Source organism: Lipotes vexillifer, unplaced genomic scaffold (assembly GCF_000442215.2).
Source record: "Lipotes vexillifer unplaced genomic scaffold, Lipotes_vexillifer_v1.1 scaffold1122, whole genome shotgun sequence".
NCBI lineage: Eukaryota > Metazoa > Chordata > Mammalia > Artiodactyla > Lipotidae > Lipotes > Lipotes vexillifer.
In genome coordinates, this window is record NW_006798649.1 from 1334671 (window position 1) to 1346653 (window position 11983).

At 50.9% G+C, this 11983-nt stretch overlaps 1 protein-coding gene across 1 annotated transcript in view; it reads left to right on the forward strand.

Annotated features, from left to right (window-relative positions):
• Positions 1 to 11983, forward strand: part of TMCC2 (transmembrane and coiled-coil domain family 2) — a 37219-nt gene that overhangs the window by 6682 nt on the left and 18554 nt on the right. Inside the window, exon 2 of the mRNA XM_007470682.1 lies at positions 5945 to 6475. Within this exon, the coding sequence (XP_007470744.1) occupies positions 5945 to 6475 (531 nt within the window). The remainder of the gene's footprint in view (positions 1 to 5944; positions 6476 to 11983) is intronic.

Genomic DNA, 11983 nt, shown 5'->3' on the forward strand with positions numbered 1-11983 from the left:
GTATGCGGGCCTCTCACTGTTGTGGCCTCTCCCGTTGTGGAGCACAGGCTCCAGACGCACAGGCTCAGCGGCCATGGCGCACGGGCCCAGCCGCTCCGTGGCATGTGGGATCTTCCCGGACCGGGGCACGAAACCATGTCCCCTGCATCGGCAGGCAGATTCTCAACCACTGAGCCACCAGGGAAGCCCTGTGTTCATCCTTTTCCAGGCAATTACTAAGATGATAGACTGAGACGAGGTTTTAACTACAGCAGGAGGGATCTGGGTTAGACACAAAAAACTGTGCGAATGAGCATTTTAAATCTTTGGAAAAGATAGTTGTCTAAGGATTAAATCGCCTTTTTAAGATGGTCTTGTAGATGTGCACAGTTTCCACTCAGAAAATAATTAAGTAGCAATGGCCATGTTTGTGTTAAGGTCTCTCCCCCTACTATTGGGGGCACAAAGGTAATAGATGTTATAGCTCCTGCCCTCCATTTGCTCATGGAGGATTCCATCCAGAAGCAGGTGAAAAGTTGGATAACAGTTTGACAGAGCCGTGTTACAAGGCAGAAGATGATTAATTGCGAGATGAGTGGTGCAGATGACGAGTTCAGAGCAGGGTGGTGAGGTCACTTTAGACCGGCATAGTCAGACAGAGCTGTATGGGGCGGGGGGCAGTGAACGGGGTGTAGGATAAGAGGCAGAGAGAGAGCACACCGTGAAGATAACTAATCAGAATCTTTTGGGACTTCCCTGGCGGTCCAATGGTTAAGACTTCACCTTCCAGTGAGGGGGGTGTGGGTTCAATCCCTGGTCGGGGAGCTAAGATGCCACATGCCTCGCGGCCAAAAAACCAAAACATAAAACGGAAGCAAGGGCTTCCCTGGTGGCGCAGTGGCTGAGAGTCCGCCTGCCGATGCAGGCGACACGGGTTCGTGCCCCGGTCCGGGAAGATCCCACATGCCACAGAGCGGCTGGGCCCGTGAGCCATGGCCGCTGAGCCTGCGCGTCCGGACCCTGTGCTCCGCAACGGGAGAGGCCACATCAATAAGAGGCCCGCGTATTGCCAAAAAATAAAAAATAAAAAAATAAACGGAAGCAATACTGTAACAAATTCAATAAAGACTTTAAAAATGGTCCACATCAAAAAAAAAAATCTTTTCTGCTGATAAATGTTGAGCCGATTCTGCCTTAAGATCCGCTTCATGAGGTCACCTTGCCTGACTTGCACTGGCGCAGGCACAATTCTCTGAGCATAAAGGAACGAGGAATTAAAATAAAATTGAGAATGGGGAAATCACTTGCCCCTGAGTTGAGATCTGTTTGTTTAATGTCAGCTGGGATGCTGGGGAAGAAAAAAATGCTTCCAAAAATCTTTCATCACTGTGTTTCTAAGAGAAACAGTTGCAGCCGCTCACTCTTCATCATTGTGGCCATCAGCGCCAAACCTGGGGTGGCAGTTCCTCTCCCGCTCCAACCCCAGGCTCCCCACCCAAGGCCTCCTAAGGGCAATTGAAGACTTCTGCAATCCACTTTGTATCTCCGGAGTAGGACTCTGTGGGTTTTTTACAGCGATTAGCTCTCTAATGCTGGCCCTGTTTCCATAGAGACCCTATAAATAGAGGAACGTTGGCGACCTAGGCTTGCTAAGGCTCACGGTAACCCAATCACCCCTGAACCCTCCCAGCCGGACCTGTGGTGGGGCAGAGGGAGTTTCAAACCCAGGCAGGAGGAGGGGATGTGTGGTCAGCTATGCAGCCAGCTGCCAGGTGGGATAATTAACTCTAGGTTAGTGTCACTTTTAAAGATCCTTTCAGCTCTAATGGGAGTTGTTAAGAACACATGGACTTGGAGGAATTAGAAGCTGCTTTTGGCTATTTTAAACCAGATGGTGCCAAAGTCACTGCACGCCGAAGCATTTTACTTTTGACCTCATGCAGCTGTGTTTGCAGCTTTTGGAGCAGACTTCCCCTTTGGGGGACCCACACCCAGGGAGGAAAGGGGATGAAGCCTAACTGTTCAGAGACCGCAGCCTTCTCAGGAAGGATCTTTCGGAAACCATCTAGTCTACCCTTTCTTCCTGAGACGATGATGGCACTCCAAGGAGACGGCGCCCTTTCTGCCCTTAAAGATAGTTCAGGGAAAGACAGCAAACTTCTGTCATTTACCTTCCCAGGTACAGGCACCTGGCCCCAGGATGCTCTCCATTCTGCCTTGCTTCTGGCCTCTGGGCAGTTCTGGGACAGCCCTTGCTTGTTCTCATGGATCAGGAGAGCTGTTTGTGTCCCATCTCTAGCTCTGAAACATCTCAGCTCTCTTTTCCTAATAAATACATGGCTTCGTTTGGCCACCAAAATGGTTTCTGGCAGCTGGGGAAAAGCAATAGTCAATGTGGAGAAGCAAGTGACATTTAGTAGCTGGAACCTGTTAGTCAGAGCAGGTGGTGCTTTCTGCCGCGTTGGTGGCTGAGTTCCCTCAAGCTAGTCACCATGGTTTTCCTCATTTCCAAAACTTGTGGCTGGTTACGTGTATGTGCTGGTTTCTTTTTCTTTTTTTTTTTTTTTGGAACACTTACCGTGTTATGTCAAAACTCCTTAACTCTCTCCTCCCTGACACCCACATGCAGAAACAGCCCAGCCCATGTCTTATAAATGAGGAAAACCCCCTGCATTTGGAGCCATCTCTCTCCCCCCATTATTCTTTGTCTTCTTTTTTGTTCTTTTCCCTCATCTCTACCATAGACGTTAGCAGACTCCTCAGCGCTTCTGGGGCAAAGGTCCTAGGGTCACCCTGGCTTTCCTTTACCTGCAGAACAGATGGAAAGGTGGGAAAGGAAGACCCACACTGGTTACAGGTCTTGCCCCAGTCCTACAGTGTGGCACGGGAAGATTCACCGCTGCAGTTCAGGGGGCAGAACCCCCCGTGGCCCAGGCATTTTTGTTTTGTTTTGATCCTGCCTGTGATACTGTTCTGGGACACATATAAATACTGTATCTGCTTTAGTCTCGGAATCAGCGTGTGAGCCAGTGAAGGTAACTTAGACTAGAGGTTGGAGATTCTTCTGTGTGACTGGGATGAGCCCCTTAACTGTGCTGTGCTTCAGTTTCTTCATCTGCAAAATGGAGACACTGATGCTCTGTGACGTCCTGCCTCCTGGGGTTAGGCTAGCGTCAGATTAGAGTGACAGCATACATTGGAAAGCACTTTGAAAAATGCTGTTGTATGATATTAAAAGTAATTTGACCATGGATTTTAGGATTCAAAGCAGTATAGCAGACAGTGGTGGCTGCTGTCCCCAGCGCCTGCCCCCTTCTCCTGGGGCTCAGGGAGAGGAAATGCCTTGGGGCTCTGGTGCCGTCTTTTGAAGGGAAACCTGTATCTGAGTGGATGTGGAAGAGAGGGACCTCAGTGTTGGAGAAACTAGGCTAGGAGTGGTGGGGAGAGGAGAAAGAGGCTTGGAATAGAATGCTAGAAAGACAATTTGTAATATGTAATGTGACCATTTGGCAGAAGTTGCTGGGAAAATGCCAGAGCCCCATCTACGATGCCTGGAGGATGGTCTGCTATCAGCTTGGGCCCGACGAGGAGGAGGGTGTCCTGGCCTGTCCCTGGTCCAGAGGCTGCAGGATCTGGCCATTTCCAAGTCTGGCGGAGTGCACTTCTCATTCCGGCCTACCTTGGACGTGGTGGTTTTACCCTGAGCAGACTCTGCCTCAGGCTGGTCCTGAGGAGATGGTAGCTCCCATCGGGAGACCTGGCACTGTGAAACCTAGCATCTGTGGGGCTGCCCCAGGATTAAAGTCTTGAGAAGGAGTAATGGTCACCTTAATTTCCTCACCTAAAAATGGAAATGTTGCTGCTGCTGCCTTTATTAGTTTCTGGGAAAATCAAGTGAGAGAATGCAGGAGAAAGAGCATATTGAAAACTGTAAACCGTTAGTTCACGGTGAGCTGTGATGATATAACTTATCTGGCCTGTAAAATGGGTTGTACAAGGGCCCCACCTACTTTGAGGATTGTGGGGCTACTCAGACGAGGTGAAAACTGAAAATCCTGCAGTTGGATGTAATCCACAATAGTGTGCATTGTTATTGACATGAGATGTAAGTGCAGCTTACATCTTAACAGTAGTGTCTGCACAAAGCACGCAGAGGTGTAAAGTTAACAGTGAGAGTGGGGTCAGCTAATTCAGAAGATCTGAGGATGGTTTTTCTCCTTGGTGTCTGCATGGTTCAAGTTTTCTGCTCTGTAAGTTTGTTTCTAGAAAAGAAAGAAAAGCCAGTACGTGTAATTCTTTGCAAGGTTTCGTAGATGACCGAGGCTGCCTCCTGAGGTGATGAGTTGTTCCTTACAGATGAAGACATTGAACCCCATGTGGCTGGGTTCTGAGTTTCCCTCTCAGGAGTTACAGAGTGGGCGTTCTCACCTGGTTCTCAAAGTCCCACCCCTCCTCCTGTTGGCTCTGAGGCTTTCTGCCGAGGGTTCGGCTGCACCACATGAGCCGACCCTCTGACAGAAGCAGCTGTCTGGAGTTATCCCACATGTTGCCTCGCCCTGGCCGGGTGGTTGGGCCGCCTCTCGCTGAGCAGTGCTGCGTGGGGAGCAGGTGGAACATCTCAGCGGCAGAGCTAAGAGGGAAGGCTGGGGCCAGTGCAGCACTGGGCTCCAGAGCCCCTTTGGTTTGTTCCAGTCTGAGTGGAAAGACACTAAGACTGTATTCTGATTGTATTCTAAAGAACTGGTCATGTTACTGACCGCACTACAAGGTATGCCATTGAGGTAGTTTATTTACTTTTTTAACATTTACCAGTTTATTATTCAGGATACAGATGAACAGCCAGATGAAGAGGCACATACGGTGAGGTTTGGAAGGTCTCGAGTCCAGGAGTTTCTGTGGCCCTTGGCCTGGGATGTGTCACCCTCCTGGCACGTGGAAGTATTCACCAACTCAGAAGCTTCAGTAAAATTTATTTTATTGCTATGTCAGGAATGAGATTGGCTATAAATAAGAGGAAATTATTCTAGAGTTGTATAGATAAAGATAGACTTGTTTATTTCATGAACCAAGCATCCCAGCATAGTCATTCACAGCTGGGTTGGTGATTCCATAAGGCCTTCAAGTTCCCAGGCCTGTTGTTGGGGGCTTTACCATCTGTGTGTAGGTCTTCATCATCGTGCCAGTTACTTGCAGTTGCAAGACGGCTGCTGCATCTCCAGGCATTACCTCCACATTCCAGATGGGAAGAAGTAAAAAGGGCTAGTACCTTTATTAGGTAAGCAAAAGTTTCCCCAGAAACGCTCACCTTGCTTTTCATTGGCCCAAACTATGTCACGTGTCTACTCCTAGCTGCAAGGGGGTCTGATGAAGCAAGAATTTTTAGCATGGCACAATAAGGCCATGCAATTTGGAAAGAAAGAAAGGAGAATAGTTATTGGTAGGTCATTAGCAATATCTGCTACAATTGTATAACCTGATTGTATGGCCCTGATTTTCCCGGGGAGTGTTGCAATGAGGCGTCTTTGGAAATGGATGCTTGGTGGGCCAAAAGAGCATCTGGAGGAAGGACCTAATTGGAAGGAGAAAGGGACTAGGGGATGGAGGGAGAATCAGTCCAGAGGGATAAACCTCATGAGCCAAGTGCTGCCCGCATGTGCCACTGAGCCCCAGACTATAGCCACAAGGATATCATGACCAGTAATCCTGAACCGTGTGTGGATTTGGAATGTCCTGTGGGAAGCCATACAAGTACATTTCTTTGTGAATGAGAGGAATTGGTCTGGGTTGCCACCTTTCTGCAAGGTGACCTTTAAGGCATGACAGGACATTCATGGGGATCTTCCAGATTCAGATGGCTGTAGGAGCTACACTCATATCCCAGGAAGGGACCCCTCACCTCTGCCCGCAACCGACTAGGCATTCGAGAGCTTTCCACTCACCAGATTCTTCATCTTTCCTCCTTAAGAAAATCCAGCAGCTCTCAGAGGGCTCCATGTTTGGCCACGGCTTCAAGCACCTGTTCCACGGCCGCCGCCGGTCACGGGAGAGGGAGCACCCGACGTCTCAGGATTCCCCGCAGCAGCATCAGCCGGGCATGTCCGACCATGACTCCCCGGACGAGAAGGAGCGCTCCCCGGAGATGCACCGCGTCTCCTATGCCGTGTCCCTGCACGACCTGCCCGCCAGGCCCACTGCCTTCAACCGCGTGCTGCAGCAGATCCGCTCCCGGCCCTCCATCAAGCGGGGTGCTAGCCTGCACAGCAGCAGTGGGGGTGGCAGCAGCGGGGGCAGTAGCCGGCGCACCAAGAGCAGCTCCCTGGAGCCTCAGCGTGGCAGCCCCCACCTGCTGCGCAAGGCCCCCCAGGACAGCAGCCTGGCCGCCATCCTGCACCAGCACCAGTGCCGCCCCCGGTCTTCTTCCACCACTGACACGTCCCTGCTGCTGGCTGATGGTGGCAACCTCTTGGCCGAGGAGGCCGAGGGTCTCAGCGACAAGGTGAGGCGGGGCAAGAGGAGGGCCTTCCGGGTCGGGGCTACTCAGAGGCAGGAGCCACCTGCGCAGGGGCCTCTGGCCTTGAGGACCTGAGCTGGGGCCTGGCCTGGTGGGTGTGGACACGCTGCCACCTGCAGAGCTGTGTGTCTGATTGAAGGAGCCAGAGATAGGACAAGCCAAAAGCAAGAGATGATCCCCAAAAGGCTGATTTTTGTTTGTTTGGGGATTTGTTTTTGAAAATTATCTTTTGCTCAGGCTGATAGTAATTTTGGTTTGTTTTCCTTTAACATGCTCTCAAGAGGCAATACGTGCAGTGGTTGAGAGCACTGTCCAGCATCAACCCTGGTTCTGCCACTTACTGCCTGAGTCACTTAATTTTTTTGTACTTCAGTTTCCCCAATTGGAGATGGGGATAATAATAGTAGAATTGCTCTAGGATTAAATGGGTTCATATATGTCAAGTACTTGGAATGGAGCCTGGCACAGTATGGTTTTTAATATTGTTACCAACCAAAGGAGATAGAGGAGGAATCCATGAAGGGCTGTTTGGTAAGGAGAAAATCTAGTTTGGTACTTTCTGGATCTCTATATTCATTCTTTTATTCATATAATAAGTTCTCACTGAATAGAGGGGAGAAATACTGGTGAATGGACAAGGTAGGGTGATGAGGCTGTGTGGAGGATATGGGAGCTTGTTGGAAAAGACCTTCTAGAGGAAGCCATCGAGCTGAATCTTGAAGAAGGAGTATAATTTAGCCAGAGAATTGGGAGGAAGGGTGGGGGGAGGAATGGTATAGTGTTTACAAAGGCAAGCGAGCTGATGCCAGGGACTACCCGGGGTTCATTGTCGTTGGAGCGTCCAGCCCTTTTGGGGGCTGACAGGTAGGTAGAGGTTAGGTCACAAAAGGCCTTGCCATGTTGAGTCTGGGGTAGTGTGAAGTTATCAAAGGGTGTTAGGCAGGAAAATGGCAGGAGGAGGTCCCTTTGGGTCTTAGTGTAGACAGTAGATTAGGAAGGGGGACAGGAATGGAGTCAAATAAACCGTTATTGGAGCTATTGCCGGAGTCTAGGCTTCAGCAGTGAGGATGGAAAGTCAGAGATAAATTCAGAAGAGCTTTGGCAGTTCTCATCGATAGTATAGGCGAGAAAGTGGACATGGAAGATGAAGGAAGAGTAGAGGAGGACTCTAGTTTTTTGGCTTAGCAACTTTAGGAATGGGGCATTTTTTAGTTGAGGAAACACAGAAGGAGCATGTTTTGGGAGCCAAGTGATGCATTCACTTTTGAACATGTTGAGTTGTAGGTGCCTTTGGGAGCTGTCCATCTAAAGAGCACCAGCTTGCAGTTGGGTTCTGGGGGGAGAGGTCTGGGCTGGGGTGAGCACTCTGGGAGCCAGTACCGAGCTTGAAATCCTGGGTGTGGATGAGACGGTCGAAGGGCATGTGTCGAGGGGGCTGAGACCAAGGACAGAGATGACGTATAAGGGGCAGAGCAGCCAGGTCTGCAGGAGTGAACCTGGAGAGAAATGATGCCGAAGTATAAGGAGAAAGGAGTTTAAAGAGGGAGGAAGTAAGTATTCAGCAGAGTGAAATGCAGCAGGAGTGACAGGTCAGATCTGGATTTGGAAATGTATGTAGATAGTATCAAGCAGTGGGGGTCATTGATAACAGTGGCAAATAACCAGTTTTAGTAGATTGAGGAGATGGTGGAAGTGGAGGGTCAGCTCTTCCCGGGAGGAGAAAGGAGGCCAATATTGGTTGAGGCAGTCTGGTTTTTGTTAGTTTTTAAAAGATGAGCAGGGAGGGCTACAGATTACTAGTAGGCCAGGAAAAGGGCTTTTGACTTTTTTCTCTAGTGAGATGAGAGTCATTAGGTTTTGTACAGATAGTGACACCCTTGAAGGAGACCGCTCGGGCTGCTGTGTGGAGACTAGGCTATGAGCCACAGCGTGAGCAGGGAGTCTGCCTAGGAAGCTGTTGGAAGCCTCCAGGGGTGAGGTGGCAGGGGCTTGCTACAGGGTGAGAGTGGGGGAAGTGGCTGGATTCTGGATTTGCTTCAGGGATCAAGCTACAAAGGTTCCTGATGGATGTGGGGCACAACAGAAGGGGAGCAGGCAGCGATGGCTCACAGGTTTTTGGCCTGGCAGCTGGAAAGAAGAAATTGCCGTTAACTGAATTGGGGAAGACAGCACATGGACCAGATATCTGGAGGGGCTGTGGGGCAGCAATAAGAGCTAGTCTTTGGACACGTTACGTTTGAGATGGTTGTTAAACATCCACACGGAGAGGCCAAATAAGCAGTCAGATGTTGGAGTCTGGAGGCTTGGGAAGAAACCCAGGCTGGAGGCAGACACTTGGGGGTTGTCAGCATATAGAGAGTATTTAAAACGATGGCACTGGACCATCTACAAGCTTAGTTTCAACTACAGAGAAGTCTGTGCCAAGAGTGAGATCTGGATGTGTCGGCTAAAAGGGAAACGTGGCCTTGTGGAGGGAAGGGAGACCCAGAGGGACCCACAGGGTGAGCCAGTTGTTCAGCCCTTAATGAACAAGTTTTTTTTTTCTTGGCCTCATAGCCTGGCTTGTGGGGTCTTAGTTCCCCAACCAGGGATTGAATCCGGGCCATGGCAGTGAAAGGTGCCGAGCCCTAACCATTGGACTGCAGAGAATTCTCAGTGAGCAAGTATTTTGTTTGCAGCAGCTGCCAAGCCCGCCTCTCACTGCTGAGTCAGTGGATACATTTTAAAAGTCAAATTAGTATAGTCCTGTCAAGCCAGGGTCTCTGGTCCTAGAGCTGTTTAGCGAGGAGGGAGAATGGGAACCCTGTAGTCCTGAGGCTGTGTGAGCCGGTGCGCGGTGGGCACTTTCGGAGGCTGGTGAGGGATTATTGATGTTTGCTGACTGGGAATGCAGGGGGGAGGGGGTGGGGAGCCCATCAGCTGGGGAGCTTCTCTGCAGGCTCCTGTTTGGTCTTTACACTGCCCCCACGGTATCCAGGAGGTGACAGTGGCAGGGTTCTGTTCTTGTTGCTGGTGGAAGACAGGCCAGGAGACTCTTGGGTGAGCTCACTGGGGGAAGGGTCCCTGGGTTCAGGGTGGGAATGGGGAAAATGGTTATTCCTATGACTGTTTTATATCCTTATTTAGAAATTTCATCTTTCCAAAGCTTTTTCATACATATACTCCCTGGTTACTCCTAATAACATCCCTGTGAAGTTGTCAGAGCAGGTACTGTTATCTCCTTACACATGAGCAGACTGAGGCCTATAGGAATCAAGAAGCTGCTTGCCTAAGGGCACCCAGCCAGTTCATGGCAGAGAGGAGACTAGACCGCATGTTTCTAGCATGTCCACAAGACCAGACTGAGATCTGAAGTCACTAAAACCACCAGGGACCATTTTATGCAATTTCCATCATGAGCGGGTTGCCTCAGCCCAAGGATGGTGGCTTTATCTCTTGGTTGCAATTTCCCCTTCAGTTATACATCCTTTCTGATCTTGCGCTGTCCCCCCAGGGATGGCTGTGGCCCTGGGGGATGCTGAGAAGAGGGGGTGCCTCCATGTCCTGAGGAAGGGGGTCTTCCAGCCATCAGTAAACCCTGCATGGTCAGCTGACTCCCCCAAACCCAGAGGCCGTTGGCTGGTGTGATAAGCTGGTGGTGGTTCCACCCTGGTCTCTGGGCATGAATAGAAGGGATTCTTCTCTCTCTAGTAAACATAGCCCCACATGCTCTCTGCAAGCTCCCTGGTGATTACTAACATCTATTTTTAATTCATAAGCCTCCCCCACTACCCACACCCCTTGCCATTGTTTAGAGCTTAGCAGCTGACTTTCAGACCAGAGCCCCGGCCCTATCAGGGGTTGAATTACTGAAACACCCGGGAGGCAGCTAAAGTTCCTTAGCTGTCCCGTGAGGCTCACCCCGGCCCCTCCCTAAGAAAGTAGGGGACCTGGAGCCCCACGGAGAGCAGGGGTGCAGCAGAGGCACAGAGAAGCGTTCACAGTCCCAGGAAGCAGCTGAGTCTTAGTGATGTTGTTCGCCTGTCATTTGTTTCCTCCAGATCTACTTGGTTGTCTTCAAGGTTGTGTCTTAAATGATTCCCCTTTCAAAACAAAAACAGATTGTCATCTCAACCTCGCCATTCTGCTTTCTACTGTTTGTGTGACACTGAGCAAGGTAACTACTCTCTGTCTTATGTCTATAAAGTGGAAAAATTAAGTCATCATTATTGGTGCCCTGGGGCATCGGCAGGTAAATAGAGAATGCAGGTGACATCTGGGTTCCCCATCTGTGTGTGGCCTTAACCTCTGGAAATCTGGGCCCTGGAGTTTTCAGCAGGGACTACTGGTTATATGTGCAGTGGCAGAGGAATTGGACCTTCTGGTTCCTCAGCAGATGAGTCTCACCCCGCTTCCCGGTCTCTCTTTTACTGAGCAGCAGTTCCTAGAAGACGTAGTGTATGCTCAGGAAAATCTAGCAACTCTTCTGTCCTGCCTTGATAACCTGCTCTCAGACTTTCACAGAGTGGATTTGCCCCTGCAGGGGTCAGAGGCTTGTTTTCCCTTTCTCCCACATTTGGCTTGGTCATTGATTCGCTCTCGGCCTTGTTCAAAAGCTCTCTCCAGCTGTCGCCGCATTCAGAAGGCTTGCGCAAGGTGCTCCAGCTGGAGGGTCTTGGGAGAGGAAGAGTGCAGGAGTGCTGAGTTCACAGCCAGCTCTATCAGCCTGGCCCCTGACCTCGCCCTGGTCATCCTTCCCCATCTGTGCAGTGTGTCTGGTCCCCAGAGGATGAGGAGCAGCGTGGGTTGGGGTGGTGGGAGCCTGAAGCTCACAGAGGATGTCCAGAGCCTCAGGAGACCAGCACGGAGCGCTCAGTGGCAGGAGGACTTTACTGACAGGCCAGCCTGCTGCCCCCTGGCTTCGAGGGCAGGCAGGGCCGGAGAGAGGGCCAGGTGCTGAGGGGTGAGGGGGAGAGTGTGGAGATGATGCCACGATGGTCGCTTCCCCGTGGCCTCATGGAGGTGTTATCTCCAGGCCCCAGACGGGGAGACCAGGGACGTTCTGCTCATCACGTAAACCAGAGCAGACTCTGGACAGCCTGTCCTGTACACTCCCCCGCTGGATTTCTCCAACAACAAGATTTCTCCTCTGCCCTAATAAATAAGGGGCATAAATAAGCACCCCTGTTTACTCTGAGGAATGGCAGGTGAGGGGCTGCCCTTAGCCCTAGGCTCTTGCCAAGAAGACAGATCTTGGCAGGTGTCGAGAAGCTCGGTTTTTTTATGTCTGGAAGCCTACCGGTTCAGAGGTGGGTGGGGCCAGCTCTGCTGAGAGAGGTTTCCAAACAGGTTCCCTCGGCAGCTGGGGGAGGCTGGACCGTCCATCTGTGAGGCCTCCTGATGTGTCTGAGCTTGTCGCCTGGGTTCCGTGGGAGGCCGACGGGGCCCTTTCCGGCTGGCCCATTGGCCTGTCCACACAAACGCATCCACCTTTAGAGCTGCGTTACACTCTTT